The following is a 27022-nucleotide window of genomic DNA, read 5'->3' on the forward strand; positions in this document are numbered from 1 at the left end:
TGATAAGCAAAACACTGATTATGCCAATTTTTCCATTTATCAATCTTCATAAATTGAGGTCACTGTTGCCTGAACAATGCTGCTATAAATTAATTGATTTAGATGGCTGGAATGTCAGAGAGAAAAAAATAATAATAATAATACCATTCAATTATCTGGACTGAATAAACTTCTCTTTGACCAGCGTCCTTTAATGCACTTATGACAATTGACAGGTACTGTACACCACTACTTTGGAAACCTAACATTCCCCTACTTATTTTTACCAGATTTTCTTTATGACTCAGTGAATTCACTGTATTAGAACATATATAGTACAAACCTTTAAAAATGGTAAGAGCGCTTTATCACTATATTGTAAATCCCTAATTTTTATGGCACATTCATGCCACTCAATAAAATCTACAGCAGGCATGCACAACATGCGGCCTGCCTGCACTCGCTGTGCGGCCCACGACGGCTTTGCCCACTTTCCCCGTCCTCCCTTTCCCCCGAGCCTCATAGGACGACGGTAGGGTAGGAGTCTGCTGCTAGAGAGCGTGCGCTTCTTCCCTCGTGTGCAGTCTGCCTTCTCTGCTCAGTCTGCTGCCCTCCGCCGCCTCAACCGATGATATGATGCGAGGTGGAGGGTGATGTGAGATGCAGGGGGGAAGAGGGTGATGTGAGATGCAGGGGGGAAGAGGGTGATGTGAGATGCAGGGGGGAAGAGGGTGATGTGAGATGCAGGGGGGAAGAGGGTGATGTGAGGTGCGGGGGGGAAGAGGGTGATGTGAGGTGCGGGGGGGGAGGGTGATGTGAGGTGTAGGGGGGCGTGGGATGTGTATGGTGTGCAGGGGGGTATTGTGTGTGATGCGGAGGGGGAGTATTGTGTGTGAGGGTGAGGAAGAGAGATGGGGGTGTGAGAGATAAAGGGGGAGTCTCGCAAAGGCCGCAGACACGGGGGGGAGGGGGAACAATGGAAACTGTTGTCCAAAGCCCCAGGAAAGCAGTCGACGTCCCTGTTTGGTATGACCATCCTCATACCTCCCCATCATCATCACCCTCATATCGGGGGGGGGGGAGGGGGGGAAGAAGGGGAGATAATATGATGATTATCCGGGGGGTGCTGGGGGAGATATGAGGATGATGATGAGGGGTGTTGTGGGAGATCTGATGATGTTACCTGTGCAGCCTAAATCTGTTTTCCTTGGAGCAGTTCAGTCCACGGTGGTTACAGAGGCCCTGTGCTCTTCCCCACGGCATTTAAATTAAATGCCGGGGGAGGCGAGGCCTCCAACTCCCTTACCTGCTCCCTGCTGGGTCTTCGGCGACGCGTCCTCAAATGACGCCGCGCGGGCATGTGAAGACGCGTCACCATGGCAACGTGCGGCAAATGACGAGGCGGGGTCACGTGACATGACCCGTGACGTCATTTGAGTCCTCGGGGAGGGGGGCGCAAACGCTGCGGCGGCCGGGCAGGGGGGAGGGGGGGGACAGCTCAAGAAGTTTGCACACCCCTGATCTAGAGGACAGTGACTGAATAAGGGCATGTGAATTAAAAGATGGTGCAAAACTACAACATTCGACACAGGCATACTGAATTGTTCTGAAGTGTCATGGATACTTAAAGTAAAAGCAGAAACTTTTTTCTCTTAGTGAATGTGTAGCCCAAAAAGGTTCAGTTCAACTACAAATCTATTTGTTTATTAGTAATGACTACAATGCATTTTTCCAACACAAAAGTAAGGCAAAATGTTTGCACAGTTACCACAACATAAACGTCAACAGGTCTATCCTGAAGAAGTTCTTTAAGAAGTTCTATAGCATCTGGCTGCCAAGTGTCTCCAACCTGTAAAACAATGATAAGACAACTTTGTGTAGCCAAATAAAAAAAAATTCAGCTTTACCACAACCTTACATAGTATATTAAATAGTCTCGTACGTACGTACATACATACCACACACACAGCATGACACTTTGCCAAAGAAAGTGCATCCACACCTCTAAAAACTGGACGTTTCGCAGCTAAGCCCCAAACCGTACCCTAAAAACCCATAAACAATCGCGAATACCAACGCTACCCCCTACACTAAAAACATTAACCCCATACCCTAAAACCCCTTGCCTTAAAAACTGAACCCCTCACCCAAAAACCCCTTACCATAAAAAAAATCTAACTGCTTACCCTAAAACCCTTATCCTTAACCCCCTACCCCAACCGTTAGAGCCACTTAAACAGCCGCAACCAAATGCCTGATTATGATTTCCAGAGTCTCATGATGGTTGGTCTCTCCATGAGCGCGCTCAATTTTGTTGTCATGGTTTTTAGAATATACATGTGTCCGAGTTTTTTCCACTTTGACTGTCAGAAGGGATTTATTTCCTACCCATATACTTATTAGGTTAGAGTTAAGTAATCACATAGATGTACTTTCATTCATATCTGATTTAGTGGATGCCTATATACTGTATGTTCTGCAATATGCCGTTTGCTGGTATATCCTGGTGACCTGATCATAATTTTCCCCCACCTGTACCCCATTATTGACTTTTTTGTGTTTCACTTCTTCCCTTTATTCTTAGTACAGTGTTATTTCGGTTACTTGAAATGTTTGTAAAAATCTTATGAAATGTTAAGACTGGTCACTTTACTTTTAATCACAAGTGCACAATTATAAAAACAAGCACACTAAAATATACTATTCGATATTTTAACAGGGAAAACACCTCGAACGAGGGGAAAGTGGAGCCCTGCGGTGGGGTGTAGCACGGAAGAAAACGGCACACCAATAATAAAAACTAATTTATTGAGTGACTGCGTTAGACATCCAAAAAACAGGAACGACTAACCACTCTGACACGTTTCGGGCTAAGCCCTTTGTCAAAGAGTATCTTTGTATATTTCCTAAGAGCACAATTCCTTGAATCGGTTTTTTTTTGGGGTACTAAAACCAGATCTGAAACGCAAATCTTAATTGGTCACTTTTCATCAAAATTATTTAGAGTAAAAAATCAGTGCCTCATAAACCTCAGTAACGTAACATGAAAAACAATCATCATATCATCATAGCATCATATCATCATAGCAAACCAGCAGAAACGGTTCCTTCTGCAAAAAGGCAGTTTAATATGAAACAACCAAGATTTGAATTGTGACGTCTCCGTTTTAAATAAAGCTGTAGAGAGATGCACATAAAAACTGTCGTTTTACTACAGTAAATGGTCTTGCCACATTGTCACTGCCTCTGCTAAGATGAGGATTATGGTAAATAACACAGGACTGGTCTGTACTTGTAAGGAAGCAAAAGCAAGAGCTGTGTGAATCCGTCACTGGCAGATGAGAATCACATTTTCCAAATTTACAATAGTGTTCATAATTTAAAAAACTTTCAAGTTAAACAAATAGTTGAAAGCCATTCAATAGTATAACCAATCATGTATATAAAAAAAAAATCACAAAATCGGTGCCTTAACTATTGACATTCAGATGAAAACCCGAAGGCTCTAATGAAAAGGAGACGAATCTGGAGTAGGGTTGGAGTGTGCCCAAAGTCACTCTCGGGCTTTAGACCAGCGGGGAAATTGTGAGTTGTCCTTTCCCCCCTGTGTTGTTTATCAATGAAAGTAAAATGTTAATGCATCATATTGCATGCACCTGTGCTTTCTTTTGTACATGAGGTTTTTTAAAGGAGCGATCACTTCAGAGGACCCTGTTCCAGGGAGTTGCAATATAAGTGATATCAGTGTTTATTTACATTCACTGGGTTTTATTGCACTGTTATATTCACATTTGTTTTGCGCCACGAACATCAGGATGTTTAGTGTATTTTGCAGTTTGGAATACCGCAGGTGTTTAGGCAGCATCTGAGTTTATTCACGATTATCAATTTTATCTGTTGCGCCTTATTTTGTTTACTTTGATCGCAGAGTGGTACAGAGCCTCTAAAATGGACAAGAATTTAAAAGGTAATATGGAAATTTATAGAATGCAAATAGACAAACCAAGAACTATAAAGCAGGAAGGCAAGTTACAAGGTTGTGATAATCAACAGGGGAGAGAATGAGTGCATTCATTAGTTGCTCTCTCTGTGGACTGATAGAGCAAAGGACTAACCTTAGCAATGGTACAGAGGAAAAAGTGGCAGAATTTAAGGAGAGGGAGGAGTTATGTATAATGCCTAAGCAACGTACTTGGGAAAGTGGATAGGTTGTAGTGTCATGGAGTAATATTGAAAAGATGGCAATAGTTCCTTGTTTATAAGATGATATAAAATGCGTAGTCTTGAATATTTAAAGCTGAAGGCAATGGTTAGACATTAAAGCAACAATTCTGCGTTCTTTACATTTTTATTTTCGAGTTATTGGTCTGAAGCAGGGGGGCCTCCAGAGCGTTAAATTTCAGCTCCGGGGACCCCTTGCTTCCTGAGATACTTACATGCGTAGGAGGTGCCAGTAGCAACTCCGACTGGGCTATCAAAGCTCCCGCGTCACGCGGGACTATAGGAAGCGGTCATCACTTGCGGCTTCCTATTGGCCCACATAACATGGGGGAGGGGGCATATGCTCTTTCAAAGGAAGACATTAATGAGGTATTCTGATATTCAAACAAAAAAAATCTTTTTAGTGTAAGGTGTAGCGACGCGGGAACATGTAGCTTAAGGTCGCACCAAAAATGTTAACGTTCGTCAACACATTTTTACCACGGATTCTCCATTTGCAAGTAACATGACCCAAAACTTTTGTGAAAATGCAAGACTTTATGCACTTTCAATATCTTTAGTAATGTTGGCTGTAGATGAACAGATTTGCAAATTACATACACATCTGTATGCCAAGTATAAACTAAGATGATGGATCAACAGTAAAAACACAAGTTGGCAAAATAGGTAATGAAGGGACGATGGCAACAGGCAAAAGGTCTGTGCTTACTGCTTGCACCTAGTCAAATACCAATGTAAGCAAATACACAACAACCTAAAGTACTGAAATGTGGATGTGACCTTTGCATATACATATCTTTTACTTACAGGTAATGTGTTATGAAGCTGACATGGTATACAAAACCGTGGAATGTGTGAATTGAACACTGATGGATAAAGATGACATTTTGGGATTTTTTCAATGTATCCATAATCTTCATATTGTACCTATCAAAAACAAGTAACTGAAGATTTCAAGAGAAAACAGACAGTATATAATGTGGTTTTTTTAACAGACATAATTAAGCTGTTGATGGTATAATAGTCAATACACAAATTAAACTTGGCACAGGCAATCTGGGATAAAATAATGTCATAGGAAGGCTTGATCGCCACAAAAAGAAAGAACAATGAAACCATAATTTGGAAGAATGTTATTTTATGAAAAAGGTGCAGTGTTTTTAGCAAATAAATGTAAGAAAATGGAAACCGTTCCAAACATTTATATTAAGAAAAATTAAATTAAAGTAATTGACAAAATTGAAGAGATTAGTGACAGATGTACATTCATTTCTAATTTACAGTATATGTACTATTCGGGATTCCTGTTTACAGTATTTGTATTTTATAAAAATCAATATAATTTTTTCCCCCATAGCTATTGAAAAAAACTGGTCAATTCATCAGATTACATTTTGAAATAAGTATCAAAATGGCCTAAAATTGAAAAGATTTGTGAGAGCATAAACTAGCTTCCCCATTTCTCCGATCAATAGGGGTATTAATATACTGCTAAATATTTAGCTAATAATCATGGGATCAACTTTGCTTTTTTGATATAAAACCAAAAGGGAGCAATACTTCATTTCATTTTATAAAGCAAATTATCCTTACGAGCAGCCTGTAGTGCTGCCAGAAGAACTGGGTAGATCTATTTCGCATGAAGCTAATTAAATGTGACCTAAGGCTGAACTTTAGAAGTGGATTGCATCAAACATACCCTATGACTATGACCCATCTGGGCCAAGCACAACTACTACATATTAAATGTCCTTCCCCAAGTCCAACTCCCCCCCCCCCCACACAAAAAAACCCTTTAAATTCAGAAATGAGAGACATTTGCTGAACTGCATCTAAAAGGGGAACAGATATTTTATTTGCAAAAGTGGCCTCAAAATAGCCATTTCTACAACCCTTTCAAAACACAAAAGAAAACAAAGAGGTTAACCTTTGCGTTAACATGGTATGAAGTTTCAGCAATCTGCTCTGCTGCCTCTCCTCTGCTGAATATAAAGGTAAAATAAAATGCAGATATCCAAAAAACGTAGAGGCTGCCGACGAGGGCTTATAAAGGAAATTAAACAAGACAATACAATCAAGCACTATTTAATATTTTGTGAACAAACCAGACACTGTGCAAAAAAATCTGGTACCATTAACCACTATACAAACTGTGGTAAAAAGGAAAACTAGTTAAAAGGCCGCAATTTATCTTGCCTTTTAAAAGTCAAACTAAGCTAGCAATGACACGGTTAGCAAGGTGTTCATATTGTTACATTTATACATATAAATAGCAGTATAATGCACCAAATCTTTTTCTAATCTTACCCTTAGTACACCGCCACCAATAACTTCCAGAACTTTTCCTCGATATGACTTTGTATCCGGTCCACTAATGAGACAACCCTCTCCTTTTTTCCAACAATATGGTGCCAGTAAGCCATGGCCTTTGAACGACGCTTGGATATCAACCATAAGTTTATTACGCTCACATTCTAACATAATAAAAGAACAAACAATTCTCAATATTTAACAAACAGTACATTATGGAAAACCTTAATTGCAAATTTGTTTTTCAAAGTACTACTAAATATACTCGTGCGTCAAAAACTACAATAGCTTCTTTCACATCCTGGAAAGATGGAATGGTTCAGACTTTTGTTAGTTTCATTTAACATTTTGTTTTACCAACATCCATCAAAAATCAGGAGGTAATTAGCACATGGCAGTCCAATTATGGTCACTTGCACTTGATGACAAAGTTATGTCCTGCCAATGAAACTGTTGGGATTCAGTAGCACTGCTACCCATTCTCCAACGTCAGACTCCTATCCAATTATTGAAAGGCAAACTAATGTGTTTTGGTTGGCACCTTAAAGCGTATGAGGGGAACCTTGATACCACTTAGTAGTTTCATTTTTTTTTATTTGCTTCAAAAAGCTACATTTGTTAACGGAAAGATGTAAATTATTAAACATTTTTAAATTTTTGGACGTCATAAAATACTGGTAGGGGACGTAATTATAGTTGATTTAAAATTGAAGTTTCATTTGGTCAAATAAAGGGAAGTATGCAGTGTAAAGACTGTACAAACTAACAAACTTGAGCACCCTTCCACAGAAGCATTCACACATTTTGATGTACTGTATTACAAACATTGTCTGTAGTAGCCTCGGTTAAATCATCTAATCTAGGAAGATTTCAGCACCATCTTTTTACCTACTGACTTCTGGATCACGTATATTGTTCCATCATCTCCTACACAGCTGACATGTGCCGTAAATATTTTTCCATCAGGTATTACAGGAGGTAGGTAGGGTTCATCCAAGATTTCTTCAGTCATTGGTTTATCAGATGTTGGCAGGACAATTTCAATGGTCCCACAGACCATTTTCTCAGACTCACATTCGGATAAGATTTCACTTGTAGAACCTTCACCTGATTCCACGGTAACTGTTGTTGAACTTTCATTAACTTCCATTAAATTAGCTGATCTAATCAAACACAGGACAATTTTTCTATATTTGACACACTCACAAAATCAAGTGTACAGAACAAATTTATGTCAAAAAACAAAACAACCCAACCAACCAACCAACCAACCAACCAACCAACCAACCAACCAACCAACCAACCAACCCAACCACACACACACACACACACACACACACACACACACACACACACACACACACACACACACACACACACACACACACCATTCCTGGCCAATCATGCCCTGGCTGGAAAAATGGATGGCCAAAGTCAAAATTACGTTAACCCAGTCAGGGCAACATTGGCCAGTAATGCTGTTCTCGGGGTATTATTACTTTTATAGCCTAAAAATATTCTTTTTGTTTTTACAAAACAAATGTCACAAATAGATACTTTTGTAGTTATAATAATTTTTATACACATGATATTCTGCATTTCTTGAACTTTATTAATTTTCTCTTGCGCATTTCACTGTACTTGTTTATCAAAATAAAGTTATAAATACCCTACAGCCCCCTTCTAAAAGCACACACTGCAATTCTCCATCTACACTCAGCCCAAAATTGTATATACACACTACAATCCACCCCCCTGTAACCCAACCACACACACACCAACTCTTTCTCCCCACTTTCCAGCGCAGCGCTGACATTCAGGCAGGAAGGGGGAGGAGTCGGTGTCTAGCTGCTGCTTCCTGTCCTATTAGCTCCCCTGTCTGAGAGTTGCTCACAAACTAACAACTCTAAGCAGATTGGGTAAACTTCAAAACTTGAGAAGGTGCCAAAAATTCTGGGCTATTACTGGCTGAATAATGCTCAGAAATCAGCCAATCACCTTTCACAATTTAAGGGATCATCAGAAATGTAGTGCGTGGGTGAATGAGAGCGTTTGTGAGTGAGACAGAGTAAGTATGTGCACCCAGCCGGAAGAAACGTATATTTCTACTTTTTCTACATTTAACATGATATAATATATCGATAATAAATTAAACAAATGTCCAGGGCACTCATATGATGCCAGGTGTGCAGTATTGAAACGGACTGTCCTGTAGTTGGACACTGTCTAGCAAGAATGATACACCGGTATAAACCCCATACTGTGAGTGCTGGTCATACATACACACACACCTTGCGAAAAATGTGATCACAGCCTTGAGTTGGATTCATCAGGGGATTTTTAAATGATAAACTCTCCAAGGCAGGGATTTCCTTTCCGATTGTCTAATTTTGTCTGTTGCACTAATTGTATTGTCTCTTTTGTAAGGTTCCGAGTACACTGTGAGCTCTATACAAAGATACCTGTATACATACATACACAATAACTGGGGAAAAAGTGAATCATGCATACCTTTAGGGATATGGGGGGAAAACAAGCATGTACAGTACCTTCTCTCTTTCAAAGCTACACCCTTTCTTATGAGGAAATCAGAAATATCAACTAACTGTCCTGCTTCATCTTTTATTAGCATTTTCACAGGTATTGGCCACTGTTTTGAATTTTCCTGCAAGATAAATATTAAAAGAACATTTACAATCTGTTAAGAGGCATTTGAGCATTTACAAAGCTAGCCAATATTATTGCCCCCACTAATGCGTGAATGTTCTTAAAAAAATAAAAGGAAACGTTATTCCGTACATATTTATTTGAATGGTGCAGCGTCAAATCTCTCGTTATTTATTTCTAATTTTTTTTCTAACGTGCTGCTCACCAAGAAACTCTGTACAAGAGCGCATGTAGGAACTTGAGGATACCCATCCCAGACCTACAAATGGTACCTACCAGAAGAAAACATATAGGGGAACAAACAGTGGCAAATTTCCCATTAGGCCAGGTTGGCAAAAATTTCCACCCCCATGTGCTTGCTACTGCTGTGCTCTCAGGCCTATCGGACCTAATGGGAATGCACTTGCCTGTGTCAGCCGCCTCCTGCTCCTTTGGTATCCCAGCGTCAAATGACACCGCGAACATCACGATTGTTGAAACATCACTATTTCAAAAGGAGCACCAGTACCCTAATGTAGTTTAGTGCAATATTTTTTTCCCCCCAAATAAGAGGAGGCTTATTTTCTTACAATGAAATCGAACAGAAAACAGTTCCCGATTTTTTTTCCAACTACCCAAAATGAATATCAAAGTTCACTTATAACATGATAATACCTACTTCTATGACTATTGATGCAAGAGCTCCATTAAGATAGCATGAAAGGACATCACAAGCTGTTGCTGTCCACTTTTCACTTCCTCCAGCTGGCCTACAAACACAAAGAACCGAAACTCAATTGTGAAATAGCTTGTTATACCATCATTATCCAATCAGAATCCAATATCTATAAAAAAAATAAAAGAGAAAAACTTTGGCAATGAATTACAATAGTCACAATGTGTTTGAATGTCACAGAAGAAAGCAATGCTTTCTGTAATATTTGATGTACAACGAATAGCTTAGGGCAGCGGTGTGCAAAATGGGGGGCGCAGGATATTCTAGGTGGGGCGTGGCAGTTGCAGAGCCCCCACGCGTTTACACCAGGAATGTAAATTAAATGCCGGGGGAGGAGCGAGGTCTCTGCAACTTCACTTACCTGCTCTCAGCCGGCTCTTCGGTGATGCGTTGCAAAAACAATGCGACGTCGAATGACGATGTGACGTCATATGACGCATGGAGCCCGAGAGCAGGCAAGATGAGGGGTGTAGGCAAGCAGGAGCACAGACAGGGGGGGCATGAACTGAAAAGTTTGCGCACCCCTGACTTGGGGAACACCAATACAAATATAAACCAGACCATACCTAAATTAAAAATAGCTAACCACTTCCTCAGACATTAAACTGTTTCATTACAAGAAAACAATACCTTATATTCATTAGTGAACATTCCAGACAGAGATTACCACATGTCTCTAGGCTTCCTTCTAATGTTCTTAAATTGTTGACATCGGCCACTTCTTGCACTCCAAAATCAGAATGAAACACCTGAAAAAAATGCCACATATAATGCAATGCATTAGATTGTATTGTATGTCTTTATTTATATAGCGCCATCAATGTACATAGCACTTCACAGCAGTAATACATGTGGTAATCAAATAAATAACAGATCATGGGAATAAGTGCTTTAGACATCAAGGAAGAGGAGTCCCTGCTCCGAGGAGCTTACAGTCTAATTGGTAGGTAGGGAGAACGTACAGAGACAGTAGGAGGGAGTTCTGGTAAGTGCGTCTGCAGGGGGCCAAGCTTTATGTATCATGTGTTCAGAATAGCCACAGTGCTATTCATATGCTTCTTTAAGCAAGTGTGTCTTAAGGTGGGTCTTAAAGGTGGACAGAGAGGGTGCTAGTCGGGTACTGAGGGGAAGGGCATTCCAGAGGTGTGGGGCAGTCAGTGAAAAAGGTTTAAGGCGAAAGAGGGCTTTAGATACAAAGGGGGTAGAAAGAAGACATCCTTGAGAAGAACGCAAGAGTCTGGATGGTGCATAACGAGAAATTAGGGCTGAGGTTAGATTATATATATATATATATATGTGTGTGTGTGTGTGTGTGTGTGTGTATATATATATATATATATATATATATAAAAAAAAAAAAAGGAGAAGCGCAGGCTCCATAGTGTTTATCTGTATAAAAATAAGGTCCATTTAATATGACACGCAGTCCCTAGGAATCACACTTACAAGATTTAAAAAAAACACTGAACATTTGAGAGACATCTCTAAGGGGTACGTCAGCTGGGTTGGAGGGGTCCAATGTAATACTCTGCCTTGGTATGGTACAGCTGCTGGAAACTCCTGTCGCACTTCCGCAATGCTATACCTCGACCATCCAGTGTCTCAGCACATTAATGCCAGTCCTCCGGTCAGCTGAATGCTCTGGACACAGACCGCACGTGCAGCGTTTGCAACCAGGCAATCCGTCAGGTACAGAGACCTCCTCTCTACCGCCGTGTGTGCTGACATCACCTCCTTGCCCCAACTACTTTCATCACTTTCCCCTGAGGAAGTCCATTTATGATGGACTTATGATGGACTTATGATGGAAAGAAATAGCTTAGAAGCAATGTAAAAACAAAAAAACAGCACTGCATAATAGAATATTCAAGTAATAATCCCTGAAGAACAGGGCACTACTGGCCGCCTATAATGCCCTGGCTGGAAGAGTACGCCGAGGGACTTTAACACAGCCGTTAATTATTGGCCAGTAATGCAATGTGCTGAGGGGATTAGGCTAAATGTAGGATTATTTTATTTTTTAAATAATTTTTTCATAAAAAAAAAAGGAGACAATTTTGTAGTCATATTGATTTTTTATCAGAATGCTTGTCGACATTCTCATGTTTTTACAGCAAGTTTATTCAAAGGAAATTGTACATATACATACACACACACACTATATATATATATATATATATATATATATATATATATATATATATAGTTTTGTGGGTTTACAGGGGGCTGCAGTGTGTGTTTGTGAGTGTAGAGGGTGGAGGAGGGCTGCAGTGTGTTTTGTGGGCGTAGAAGGGGGGGCTGCAGTGTGTTTGTGTGTATAGAGGGGGTGCTGCAGTGTATGTGTATACACACACACTGCAGTACCCTCTATACACACACAAACACACTGCAACTCTCCCTTTATATACACACTCTGCAGCCCCCCCTTCTACGCCCACAAAACACACTGCAGCCCTCCTCCACCCTCTACACTCACAAAACACATACAACACACACAGCAGCCCCCCTTCTACACCCACAAACACACACAGTAGCCCCCTTCTACACCCACAAACACACACTGCATCCCCCTGTAAACCTACAAAACTGCAGACACACACACACACACACACACACACACCAAAACACTCTGCAACCCTCCACCACCCTTTACATCCACTGAGACACACACACACACACTGCAGCCCTCCACTACACCAACAAAACACATTGCAGACACACAAAACACACTGCAGCCCCCCCTTGCACCCACAAAACAACTCCGCCACCTCTACATCCACAGAACAAACACCATCAGCCCCCTCTACACCCCCCTGTAAAACCACACACACACACACACACACACAAATAAAACATTTCTGGCCCCCTTTAATATTTTATTCTTCTTCAATTAGCACAGGGTGAGGGAATTATCACTAAGGCTGAACAGAATTTTTTATTTATTAAGCACCCTAGAACACCAGTTTTCTATCACTTACCTAAATTACACAAGGATGTCACCAATCCTCCAGGCAGGCCTATTATATCGGGGGTGGGTTCAATAACTTCAAGTGTGTCTCAGTATGTGGATTTTTATTTAAACCATATGTACAACAACTACGGTCATATGTTATAGATACCTTGCATGTCATTGACTCCACCTCCAGCATTGCCTGGAAGGACAAATTTTGTTGAGCCACGTGTGATGTGAGTTCACTATACACCTCTATAGATCACGATAAGGGGATTACGGCTATTGAATATTTTTTAATTAAAGACACATCACTACACTCGGCACAATGTAATTTCATATTATCCTGTATAAGATTTATTTTATGTCACAATTATTTTCTTTTTAATGACACATTTTATTTACAGGTGTGTGGATCGGCCATGGGTACCAGGTTTGCACCCAGCTTTGCCAACCTCTTCATGGGGTTGTGGGAGGACGTCCATGTTTGGGGGAACGCACGGCTGGGGGCGGGCCTGGTATTCTATGGTCGTTTCATTGATGACACATTCTTATTATTTGGGATGGGGAGAGTCACGAATTAGATCACATACTCACTTCTTTTAAGGATAATTTGATGGGATTAAGATTTACGCATATTATCAACCAGGATGTGATTACATTCTTGGATCTTGATCTGTTTGTTGACAGGAATGATATGACAATTCAAAGTAAAACTAATTTAAAACCAGTATCAGCAAACAGCTTTCTCCAATATAGTAGTAACCACTACAAAAAATGGCTCGATAATGTACCCAAGAGTCAGTTTTATAGGGTACGACGCAACTGCTCAAGGGATTTGGACTTTAGACATCAAGGTCAGATTTTGATGGATAGATTTCAAGAGAAAGGCTATGATATGCAAGTAGTTGATCAAGCATTTAAAAAAGCTGAAGCATCAGATCGTGTTGACGTATTGATGAATTCCAAAGCCAGAATTATGTCGAGAAAAAATAAGGGTGACAATTATCAATCTACCCCCAAATTTATTACCCAGTACAACCATTTGGCTTACAGAATAAAAAAATGTATTTAAGAAGCATTGGGGCATAATTCAAAGCGATCCGATTATTGGGTCCTTTATGCCTATTCATGTACCAATAGTTTTTTAAAAAGCAAGATCTTTAAAGACTATTATCACCCCAAGTAAGCTAAAGGATTCTACTACTTTAATGACTACAAATTCTTGTAAAATTAATAAAAAAATAAAAAAGAGAAGGGAAATTTTCCATGTGGCAGAAGTCGGTGTATTACCTGCAGACACATAAACAAAGGGGATGTATTTACATCTTTTTCAAATGGTATAACCTATAAAGTCAATGATTATATTGATTGCCTAAGTACATTTGTGATATATCTTATATACTGTAAATGTGGTCTGCAGTATATCGGAAGGACATCTAGAACATTGGGTATACGGTTCCTAGAGCATAGGAGGAACGTTATACGTGGTTTTACTATGCATAGTCTGTCATGACATTACATTACTAAGCATGATAAAAACCCATGTAGTTTGTCAGTTATGGGTATTGAATCCATTCCTTCATCTATTTTGGGTGGCGATAGATTTAAGAAATGATGTACACGTTGAGACATATTGGATGTATGTACTGGATACATTACATCCAAATGGATTGAATGATTGTATTGATATTAGTGCTGTTGTCTAGTGTTATGGTACCAACATGGTTGAGGCACATCTTTGAGGTCTGGTTTGGATAGGTTAGCCCTGTCCCCCCCATGGATTGTTGTCTCATCTCTACTTGGTTGGTTTTGCTGTTGGTGCTCCTTTGGCCCATATAGACATAACAGGTGGAAAGTGTACTACATTTAAAATATAAAGAAAATATATATTAAACATTTTTACATACAAAATTTATATGCATATTATGGTTATAGGGGATTGTGGACCCCGTCAGTCTTGAGGTTTCTTCTGTCCCTGGTTCTGCTCCTCTGGTTTATGATGATTTGATGGTTAACAACAATGAACTGTTTATATTTCCCCCCTCTCCCCCTCCCTCTTTTCCTAGGTTATGCATACCCTTATTATGTTCATGTAATATTCCATTTTGGGTTTAATTGTTAGGCCTTTATCTCTATTTTTATATTTTTTAAATTGAATTTTTTCATAGTTCTTCAAGAATTTATCTTCTATACATTGTTATATTGTATCCTTTAATATTTAGTATTGTCTAGATTATGTTAAAATTGATTATGTCTCCGATAGGTTCTAGTACTCTGATAGTTCAACTGACAATATTGTCCAGCAATGAAATAGGGTTAATTTTGTATAAGTGGAAGTACCCGCCCATCACTCACACTGGCCAATCACAACATCCGATTGGGTATAAAGGACATCCCATTGACCAATGAATTTATCCCCTGACGAAGTCTTCAGTGACAAAACGCATAGGGCGTTTCCCAAAGCAGCGAGTTTGCAGCTGATATTATACACGACCAGAGAGTTTATTTGCGGCTATTGAGAATTTGCATGGGATTGCCGTCATTCCTAATACCGCGGTTGTCTGCTGGTAAGCAGTGGTAGCTGAAGGAGGTGTAGCCGGAGGAAGTCTCTGCACGAGACACTGAGTATCACATCATCCGGTCCCTGAAGCACCTACACATCCTGCTAGAATACCGGATACACCAGAGGTGGCACCAACGGGACGTTTTGCGTGGACCCCTGCAGTTCTCAGGCGATTGAGTATATCTCATACATGCTTTAATTATTACTCTGTTTGCGAGTGCGTTTTTTATATTTTACAGTCCTATAAAACCTTTTATACTTTTAATACACTAGGAGTGCGCCTGTTTTTCTTTTTTTTTTGCATATATATACACATACATAGAGGAGAAAAAGAAGAGAGAGCGCACGCCCCATGTAAAATGGTACATTTAATGTTAAAAGGGAGGGGAAGGGGGGGGGGGGGGGAAGAAATGCACTCACAAGAGTGAAATTCAATAAAGCAATTTGTGAATAAATCACCACCATCCGGTCTCTAAACTGCAAACGTCCGCAAATGAAAGCTCCCTCAGGGCTGCGTGAAGAAGGTACTGCTGCTCACAGGAGGCCAGAGGGGAAGTTCGCCGACTGGAAATCAGTCTATGAAGGTCCCAGAGATCGCCTCTCAAACTTGAATGGCCGCAGTATAGTCCCGCGCTCAGTGCGGCCTCGTGCGCGTGCGCAGCGTCGTGATGACGTAATGGCGCAATCGGATTCCCTGACGCGTTTCGTCACCAGAGGGCGACTTTCTCAAAGTGCTTATAGTAAATGGACAGAGAATCTGTATACTTATAGCCAGTTGGTTGCCTAGCAACTCGTAATTAACGAAGGATATATTAACCTGTTAAATTCTAGCCGAGACTAAAGGTCCCATATTAGGTGAATTAGGTAATCACTGGCACAGGTAAACAGATAAAAGTAATAGAAAGCACATAATAGGAAGGATAAACTACTAAAATAAGACCATAGAAATGACAAAATAGAACCAAAATAATAAAATTACTGATATAAATTATATAGAAAATTCCAGCAACCAATAACGTCCTCTCAGCACTCGCTTCCTGGAGCATAGGACAAGTGTTATAACGGGCATTATTTCTAACAGTATTTCCCGCCACTTTAAATCTGCACACAATCAGGACCCAAAATCTATGACAGTGATGGGCCTTGAACACATTTCTCCCTGTGCCCTAGGGAGTGATCGGTTTAAGATCTTATGTCGACAGGAAACATTCTGGATCCACCAGTTGGGGACCCTCACCCCTGGTGGACTCAATGAGTTGTCTGGATGTCAGTACACTGGTTTGACTTCTTCCCTCCTTGGACCCTCCACGCTCTACTGTAGGGAGGTACTTCCCTCTGCCAGCCCTTTCTCCTTTCCCCTCCCTTTTTCCCCCACAGAATATATATATATATATATATTCATGTACACATTAAAGTTTTTACACACACTTATTTATTTATTATTCATATTTTCCATTTTGTCCAATTCAATATTTGTATGTCTTCATTATGGTCGCTTGTCCTCTCTCTTTCTCTTTAGCCTAGGGGCCCCTCTGATATTGTTCTATGTTATATTGGGCTGTATTTATTATTCGATCTGGGGCCTCTTCTGTATTTTCTATATCATTATCATCTTTTTCTTGTCAAACTGTCCATTAGTGTGTGTGTATATATATATATATATATATATATATATATATATATATATATATATATATACATATATATACACATGTATATATTTTGGGTTAGTATTTTCTATTTGTGACTAACCAACGCGCGCGCGCACGCACACACACACACACACACACGCACACACACACACACACACACACACACACACACACACACACACACACACACACACAATTTTTATTCTTTGGTTGTATTTGCAGTGTCTAATATATTTATGTATAGCTATATTTTTAATCATTTATTATTTTTTAATTCTTGGGTTTAAATGTTGTTATTAATATGTACACTTGTGTTGATATGTTTATATATCTATCTATACGTGTATACTGCTATGCAATTGAGGTGTTTTTCCACTATATCCTCCTCATTATTGATGACCCAGGTGTCATTTGTATGTTTATTGGTTGCTGGAATTTTCTATATAATTTATATCAGTAATTTTATTATTTTGGTTCTATTTTGTAATTTCTATGGTCTTATTTTAGTAGTTTATCCTTCCTATTATGTGCTTTCTATTACTTTTATCTGTTTACCTGTGCCAGTGATTACCTAATTCACCTAATATGGGACCTTTAGTCTCAACGAAGGACATATTAACCTGTTAAATTCTAGCTAATTACGGGTTGCTAGGCAACCAACTGGCTATAAATATACAGATTCTCTGTCCATTTACTATCAGCCCTTTGGGAAAGTCGCCCTCTGGCGACGAAACGCCTCAGGGATTCCAATTGCGCCATTACGACGCTGCGCACGCGCACGAGGCCGCACTGAGCGCGGGACTATACTGCGGCCATTCAAGTTTGAGAGGCGATCTCTGGGACCTTCATAGACTGATTTCCAGTCGGCGAACTTCCCCTCTGGCCTCCTGTGAGCAGTACCTTCTTCACGCAGCCCTGAGGGAGCTTTCATGGGCGGACATTTGCAGTTTAGAGACCGGATGGTGGTGATTTATTCACAAATTGCTTTATTGAATTTTACTCTTGTGAGTGCATTTCTTCCCCCCCCCCCCCCCTTCCCCTCCCTTTTAACATTAAATGTACCATTTTATGCTATGGGGCGTGCGCTCTCTCTTTTTCTCCTCTAGGTATCCCTTGGATGTGGTTCATCCAATTTGAGAGCAGCCGGAGCCCCCCATACCAGCACCAATTATCTAATATATTCATGGACTAAATAAAAAAGGACTGGTTGGACCGTTTACCTCTTTTTCACATTTTTTGCACTTACACACCTTTTTTTCATAATTTTGTGAAGTTCATTGTGTTATGCATTTTTGTTAATATTGATTGTGCATTATAGATATAGTTATATTTCGCATATTTTACACAGTTTAGTTCACTCATTTACTTTAGTCACCATTAGGGTTTATTATAATCAATACTCTGGCGCTACAATTTCTGTTTCCTACATATACACACACATATATATATATATATATATATACATACACACATATACATATACATATATATATACATACATACATATACATATATATGTATGCAAATACAACTGTATGCTCATCTGCATGTCTTAGGCAGGTCTGCAACCCCGCCTTTCACCATTATCACCCAGCACTTCCACTGCAGCAAGGGATTCTGGGAAATGACATGCAAATTAGCACACAGTGCCACTTTTTGCTTCAAAAAACATTTTTAACATGGTTCCCTATAGGCTTAAGCTTGCTGCATGGTCACAGCTTTGAGCACAGCCAGGGTTAAGGTGCATAACCAGAAAACCCACCCACAGACAGCTGTTTCGACCTTAATGAGTCTCATCAGTGTGGGGTTGATTAACTGGCTATGCAAAGAAGCAGTGTGTGTTTGTGAGTGTAGAGGGTGGAGGAGGGCTGCAGTGTGTTTTGTGGGCGTAGAAGGGGGGGCTGCAGAGTGTGTATATAAAGGGGGAGTTGCAGTGTGTGTGTGTGTGTAGAGGGGGTGCTGCAGTGTATGTGTACACACACACACACACACTGCAGCACCCCCTCTATACACACACAAACACACTGCAACTCCCCCTTTATATACACACTCTGCAGCCCCCCCTTCTACGCCCACAAAACACACTGCAGCCCTCCTCCACCCTCTACACTCACAAAACACATACAACACACACAGCAGCCCCCCTTCTACACCCACAAACACACACAGCAGCCCCCCTTCAACACCCACAAACTGCAGCCCCCTGTAAACCTACAAAACTGCAGACACACACACCAAAACACTCTGCAACCCTCCTCCACCCTTTACACCGACAGAGACACAGACAGAGACACAGACAGAGACACAGACAGAGACACAGACAGAGACACAGACACACACACACTGCAGCCCTCCACTACACCAACAAAACACATTGCAGACACAAACAAAACAGACTGCTGCCCCCTCTACATCCACAAAACACACAGCAGCCCCCTCTTGCACCCACAAAACAACTCCGCCACCTCTACATCCACAGAACAAAACACCAGCAGCCCCCTCTACACCCACTGCAGCCCCCTTTAAAACCACACACTGCAGACACACACACACACACACACACAAAACATTTCTGGCCCCCTTTACACCCACAAAACAGACAGACAAACCTTTCCTCTCGCTCTCCTGTGTGGAGCTCTCTGCAGGCAGGGTGGGGGAGGAGTCCGTGCCTTGCTGCTGCCTCCTGTCCAATCAGCTACCCTGTCTGAGCACTGATCTCACTCTGTGAATGAGAACTGAAAAATGATTGGCGGTAAAACTTGGCAGGACGTCAAAAATACCGGCCCATTACTGATTGGATAATGCCCGGAATTTTAACCAAATCAGAGAGCAGGGATTTCAAGAATGCCTGGAATTTACCATCTTTAGCCTATAATTACAATTATAGGCTAAAGCTGTTAAAATCTTGGCATTATCCAATGAGTAATGACCTGGAATTTTTGGCACCCTGCCAAGTTTTTCAGCCAATCAGCTTTCAGTTCTCATTCACAAAGAGTGATATCAGCTCAGAGAAGGGAGGTGATTGAACAGGAGGCACCAGCAATGCACTGACTCCTCCCCCACCCTGCCTGCAGAGAGATCCATACAGGAGTGAGGGGAAAGGTTTGTCTGTTGTGTGTATAGGGGGCCAGCAGAGTGTTTTATTGGTGTGTGTGGAGGAGGCAGCAGTCTGTTTTTTTGGTGTGTGTCTGCTGTATGTGTGTGTTTTGTGGGTGGAGGAGGGGTGCAGCGTGTTTTGTGTGTGTGTTTACAGGGGGCTGCAGTGGGTGTAGAGGGGGGCTGCTGGTGTGTGTTTTGTGGATATAGAAGGGGCAGCAGTCTGTTTTGTTGGTTGGTGTGTGTGTCTGCAGTGTGTTTTGTGGGTGTAGAGGGGGGCTGCAGTGTGTGTGTGTGTGTGTGTGTCGATGGTGGAGGAGGGTGGCAGAGTGTTTTGGTGTGTGTGTCTGCAGTTTTGTGGCTTTACAGGGGGCTGCAGTGTGTGTAGGGGGGGCTGCTGTGTGTGTTGTGTGAGTGTAGAGGGTGGAGCAGGGCTGTGGTGTGTTTTGTGGGTGTAGGGGAGGGGGGGCTGCAGTGTGTAGTGGGGAACTGCAGAATGTGTTTGTGTATATAGAAGGGGTTGTGTGTATGTACAATTTCCTTTTAATAAACTTCCAGTAAAAGCAAAAGAATGTACACAATAATGCTGATAAATATCAATATGACTACAAAAGTGTCTCTTTTTTTATGAAAAATTTAAAATAAAAAAAAAGCCTACATTTAGCCTATACAGGCATACCCCGGTTTAAGGACACTCACTTTAAGTACACTAGCGAGTAAGGACATATCGCCCAATAGGCAAACGGTAACTCGCGCATGCGCCTGTCAGCACGACCTGAACAGCAATACCGGCTCCCTTCCTGTACCGAAGCTGTGCGCAAGCGGGAAGACTATAGAGCCTGTTACAAATGCGTTATTTACATCAGTTATGCACGAATATGATGTTTGCAGTACAGTACATGCATCGATAAGTGGAGAAAAGGGAGTGCTTCACTTTAAGTACATTTTTACTTTACATATATGCTCCGTGCTCCCATTGCGTACGTTAATTTGGGGTATGCCTATAATAGTTATAATCCCATCAGAACAGGGCATTAGTGGCCAATAATGCCCTGGCTGGAAAAGTTCAAGGCCCGAGGCGAAGCCGAAGGACTTTAACCCAGCCAGGGCTTTATTGGCCAGTAATGCCCTGTTCTGAGGGGATTATTACTTAATTACGGCTATATACAAGATGATATCTGCAGGCGGAGTATGAATTTAAAACCCACATTTTGTCTCAACAAAAGTAAGAAGCACTCTGGTTGGCTTATTTTCTGGAAACCTATGTGGAAATGTAGCACATGTAGTCTTTCCAGTAGTTTTCGTAGACCAATTTCAAATGAAAGAAATTGAAAGATGAAAAATAATGTACATAGCTTTCTGATAACTTCTGTGCAGCTGTTGATGCACTTAGAATAGAAAATCAACACCTGATCTTTTCATGCGCACACAAATGAAAGTAAGCAAAAAGTAGCTGTAAATGGTATGACCACTATAATTACCTTCACAAACGTTTCAGAAACGATATTTATGACTTGCGCTCTTCTCCACTGTTTATTGTTGGGAAGTTGAACAGCAACGCGCATATTAACCTGCCACTGAACGATTTCTGGTTTTGACTTTTCATATACATCAGCCATCTTTCTCTGCAAACTGATAGTTAAAATACTTTAGAATGATCATTAGCTATATGTTAGACTTTGAATAATATATTTCTGGCCACAGAGCTGTACATAACAATTCTTAAGGCACAATGAGTCCCAACCTAAAACTGTTAATTAAAATGTTGGTGACGGAGCAAAAAGAAGATGAAGGATGAAGTAACTTGCCAAGGACAGAAAGCGTTTAAACACATAAACACTATAAAAAATATATACAAGTCTCTCCTTTCTTTATATTTCTTCCACCTGGGTCTAATATTGTGTATATTACCTGCTAGGTCTGCTATGCACTGACATAGTTGTATTATATGTCTTTATTTATATAGCGTCATTAATATACATAGTGCTTCACAATAGTAATACACGTGACAATCATATAAATAACAAATACAGATAACGGGTCATGGGAATAAGTGCTTCAGACATAAATGCAACATTTAGGAAGAGGAGTCCATGCTCCGAGGAGCTTAAAATCTAATTGGTATGTAGGAGGAACGTACAGAGACAATAGGAAGGCATTTTGGTAAGTGCTTTTGCAGGGGGCCAAGCTTTATGTATCATGTGTCTAGTAATATCTACGGTGCTACTCATATGCTTCTTTAAGAAACTGTGTCTTAAGGTGGGTCTTAAAGGAGGATAGAGAGGGTGCTAGTCGGGTACTGAGGGGAAGGGCATTCCACAGGTGTGGGGCAGACAGTGAGAAAGGCTTAAGGCGTGAGAGGTCTTTAGATACAAAGGGGGTAGAGAGAAGACATCCTTGAGCAGATCTCAAGAGTCGGGTTGGTGCATAGCGAGAAATTAGGGTTGAGATGTAAGGAGGGGCAGAAGAGTGTAAAGCTTTAAAAGTGAGGAGAATTGAGTGCGAGATACGGGATATGATAGGAAGCCAGGAGAGTGATTTCAGCAGGGGAGACGCCGACAGATTTAGGAAAGAGTAGAGTGATTCTGGCAGCAGCATTTAGGATAGATTGTAGGGGAAGACAGGTGAGAGGCAGGAAGGCCGGACAGCAGGAGGTTACAGTAATCGAGACGAGAGAGAATGAGGCCTGAGTCAGAGTTCTAAGAGTCGAGCAATTTAGGAAAGGGCGTATCTTTGTAATATTGTGGAGGAAAAAGCAACAGGTTTTAGAGACGTTTTGAATGTGAGAAAGGAGTCGAGTGTGACCCCTAGGCAGCATGCTTGGGCTACTGGGTGAATGATGGTACTTCCAACAGTAATGTGGAAGGAGGTAGTAAGGCCAGGTTTGGGAGGAAGTATGAGGAGCTCCGTTTTTGTCATATTAAGTTTAAGTCGGCGGAGGGCCATCCAGGATGATATCGCGGAGAGACATTCAGAAACTTTAGTCTGTACAGCAGGTGTAAGATATGGGGTTGAAAAGTAAATTTGTGTGTCGTCAGCATAGAGGTGATATTTAAACCCAAGAGATGTGATTAGGTCACCGAGAGAAAGTGTGTACAGGGAAAAGAGAAGAGATCCCAAGACAGAGCCCTAGGGTACCCACACAGAGAAACCGTAGAGGAGGAGGAGGCATTAGCAGAAGAGACACTGAAAGTACAATGGGATAGGCAAGAGGAGATGCAGGATAGAGCTTTGTTACGAATACCAAGAGTATGGCGAATGTGGAGGAGAAGAGGGTGGTCCACGGTGTCAAATGCTACAGAGAGGTCGAGTAATATGAGCAGAGTGTAATGACCTCTGTCTTTGGCAGCATGGAGGTCATTAGTTATTTTACTGAGGGCTGTTTCAGTGGAGTGAGCAGTGCGGAAGCCAGATTGTAGAGGGAGGGTCTAGGAGAGAATGGGTGTTGAGAAAGTGGAGCAAGCAAGAGAATACATGACGTTTAAGGAGTTTAGAGGCAAAAGGCAGGAGGGAGACAGGTCGATAGTTGGAAAGACAAGTAGGGTCAAGCTTGCCGTTTTTGAGTAATGGTATAACGGTTGCATGCTTGAAGGAGGAGGGAAAGGTACCAGAGTAGATGAAGGTGTTAAATATCTGTGTGAGCGTAGGGGTTATAATAGGAACAAGATGTTTTAGGAGATGGGAGCGAATGGGGTCAAGAGGGCAAGTGGTAGAGGGAGAAGTGGCGATCAACAGCGACACATCCCCCTCTGAGACAGTGGAAAAAGAGTCAAGGAAGGCAGGAGGAGAGTTAGGAAGCAGTGTAGGATGGGAGGATGAAACAGAGGAGATGTTCTGACGAATGGATTCCACCTTTTCCTTGAAATAGTCAGCAAAGTCCTTAGGTGAAATGGAGGAAGAAGAGGCAGCTCGGGGTGGTTTGAGTAGAGTCAAAGACAGAGAAGAGTCGGCATTGGTTAGATTTGTGTGTGTTGATTAGTGAAGAAAAGTAGGTTTGTTTAGCCTGAGAGAGGGCAGAGTTGAAACAGGATAGCATAAATTTGTAGTGAAGGAAGCCTGCAAGAGTGTGAGATTTCCTCCAGATGCATTCAGAGGAACGAGAGGAGGAGCGCAGCATGCGCGTGTGGGAATTTAGCCAGGGTCTGGGGTTAGAAGGGCAAGGGTGGCAGAGAGAAAGCGGGGCATGTAGATCAAGAGGAGGAGGATAAGGCAGAGTTGTAGTTCCTGACCAGGTTGTCAGGGTCTGGAGTAGAACTGAGAGAGGAGAGGGAGGAGCGTAATGTGGAATCAAAGGCTGGTGGGTTAATAGAGCGCAGGTTTCTGCAGAAGCGAGGGATGGATGGAGATGGAGAAGGGGAGAACCGAGAGAGAGAAATGAGATGAGGTGATGGTCAGAGACAGGAAAAGGGGAAATGGAAAAATCGGAAAGAGAAAAGTTTTTTGTGGAAACCAGGTCTAGGTAGTGGCCATCCTTGTGGGTGCTAGCTGCACTGTTGAAGCCCAAAATAAAAGGTTAGAGAGAGAAAGCGGGAAGCCCAAGGGAGAGAGGAGTCAATGTGGAAGTTGAAGTCCCCAAGGAGAAGAAATGGGGAATTTGAGGAGAGAATGAAAGAGTCAGGATTCAAAGTTAGAGAGAAAGGTAGAAGGGGGATGAGTAGCGGTAGGTGGACGATAGATGACCGCCACACTGACAGGGAGAGAAGAGAAGATCTGGACAGTGCGAGCCTCAAAGGAGGGAAAAGCAAGAGAGGGACGCATAGGAGGGTACGGTAAAAGCAGAGAGAGGAGAGGAGTGGCCCCACGCCTCCACCCCTGCCACCAGGGCGCGGAGTGTGGGAGAAGGAAAGGCCACCATAGGAGAGGGCAGCTTCCAGAGCAGAGTCAGACTGAGTGAGCCAGGTCTCAGTTATAGCAAATAGGAGCAGAGAGTGAGAGAGAAAGAAGTCATGCACAGAGAGGAACTTGTTAGAAAGGGAGCGAGCATTCCAAAGGGCACAGGAAAAAGGGAGAGAGGAGGAAGGGTGGCAGGGGATGGGTAGGAGGTTGGAGGGGTTAACACCAGAAGGAGTAGAAGTTGCATTTTGAAGGCGAGGGCAAGTAGAAATAAGGCAGGGACTAGGATTGGGAGAGATATCCCCAGAAGCAAGGAGGAGACGCATCGAAAGAAAGAGAATGTGTGAGGAGGATTTATAGGGGTGTGTTTTAGTGCAGGGGAATAGCTGTGTAGTGTCAGAGGGCGCAGGTGAGAAAGGAGTTAATGTGAACTGAGAAGTGGTGAAGGAAGGAGGATGGAGATATATGAATAGAGTTGGAGACATGGGGCTGGTAGAAAGAAGTGCGTATTTTGAAAAGTTATTATTGTTAACATGGGTGTGCCGGTTAATAGCAAACTGTAATTATATATTATGTTTTATCTAAAATATTCTACAAATAATTACTATATTCCATATAACGGCCATAGGTGCCTTCTTTTATATGGCTTGTGGTGATTTATTTGATAGCAGTGTTACTGCTTCAACACTGGGGCCACAGCTGGTGTGTTAAGGCAGGGGTGCGCAATCTTTTGGCACTACAACCCCCTGCCAGCACTACCTTCGTGTTCTCGCCCCCTCTACCTTCCAACAGCGTCAAATGACACTGTGGGGTCATGTGATATCACCCGCGGCATAATTTGACCCCCCCCCCAAAACCTATATATATACAGCTTAACCCAGTTATAGCGCGGTCCTCAGGGGCCACCCAATCCAACCGCACTACAAACGGTCGCGCTAATTAAAATAAATAAAACAAATGTAAAAATGGCCGCCGCGCCCGGGGCTCCGTGTCTACAGAGGGGGGAGAGCTGGGATCGCATCATCGCACTGCTGCACTGTGCAACTCCTCCCTCCAGCAGTCAGAGAGCTGCAGTGCTAGGAGTGTGAGGCTCAGGGCTGCAGCCTCCTCTCCATGGCAATTTTACTCACATGTCCACTGATCACACGCACAGCAGCTTCTCCTGCTCTCACTCGCAAACTTTAACTATATATATATATGAAAAGGAGTGCTACTGGGCGTGGCTAAATGTATACAACAAGGAACAAAGAAGTCCAGAGCAACATCCAATGTGACAAAAGCTGGGTGACAAAATAATGATAGGACCATTCTTCCTCTAATTATAGAGGTAAATAAGTATTTTAATCAGTTAGTGTTAGGACCTGCAAATTGGTCATGCCTTGAAGTGGCTCGCAGGCTTATACGCTTTGGCCAAGGAGTTAACTAAATGACCCTTTTTCAAGAGATAGTTAGGTCCGGAAATAATTGGACACTGAAAAGTTTTGTTATTTCGGCTGTGTACCAAAATAAATTCAAGTTACAGATAAATAATGAATATGGGCTTAAAGTGCAGTCTATCAGCTTTAAGTTGAGGGTATTCACATCCAAATTGGAGGAAGGGTTTAGGAATTACATCTCATTAATATGTAGCCCCCTCTTTTTCAAGGGACCAAAAGTAATTGGACAATTGACTCAAAAAGCGGTTTCATGGACAGGTGTGGGCTATTCCTTCGTAATTTCATCATCGATTAAGCAGGTAAAAGGTCTTGAGTTGATTCCAGGTGTGGCATTCGTATTTGGAAGCTGTTGCTGTGAACCCACAACATGCGGGCAAAGGAGCTCTCAATGCAAGTGAAACAGGGCATCCTTAGTAGAGTGATGCAAAGACTGATGCTCAATATCAGTGTAGACTCAGAGTAGAATTGTAGAAATGAATAAAATAGGAACTTGTCATAAATCCATAACGTCATATATATGATACAGAGTTAGGGGGGTGGGGGGGGGCAAAATAAAAGACCTAGCGGTCAGTCAGCCAGACTACCGCAGATATGGTC

The 27022-nt window shown here is 41.7% G+C and overlaps 1 protein-coding gene across 4 annotated transcripts in view; it reads right to left on the bottom strand.

The window, feature by feature from the left end:
- RNF17 (ring finger protein 17) overlaps nucleotides 1-27022 on the bottom strand; it is a 156358-nt gene that overhangs the window by 24381 nt on the left and 104955 nt on the right. For 3 of the 4 annotated variants that reach the window (XM_075592318.1, XM_075592314.1, XM_075592317.1), the window contains 8 exons: nucleotides 21638-21788; nucleotides 10523-10641; nucleotides 9836-9926; nucleotides 9060-9175; nucleotides 7399-7673; nucleotides 6508-6674; nucleotides 5008-5127; nucleotides 1748-1828 (listed from right to left, as the gene is read on the bottom strand). In XM_075592318.1, the coding sequence (XP_075448433.1) occupies nucleotides 1748-1828; nucleotides 5008-5127; nucleotides 6508-6674; nucleotides 7399-7673; nucleotides 9060-9175; nucleotides 9836-9926; nucleotides 10523-10641; nucleotides 21638-21788 (1120 nt within the window). The remainder of the gene's footprint in view (nucleotides 1-1747; nucleotides 1829-5007; nucleotides 5128-6507; nucleotides 6675-7398; nucleotides 7674-9059; nucleotides 9176-9835; nucleotides 9927-10522; nucleotides 10642-21637; nucleotides 21789-27022) is intronic. The other variant, XM_075592315.1, reaches the window with a different exon arrangement.

This window comes from Ascaphus truei, chromosome 3, assembly GCF_040206685.1.
Source record: "Ascaphus truei isolate aAscTru1 chromosome 3, aAscTru1.hap1, whole genome shotgun sequence".
Taxonomy (NCBI): Eukaryota; Metazoa; Chordata; class Amphibia; order Anura; family Ascaphidae; genus Ascaphus; species Ascaphus truei.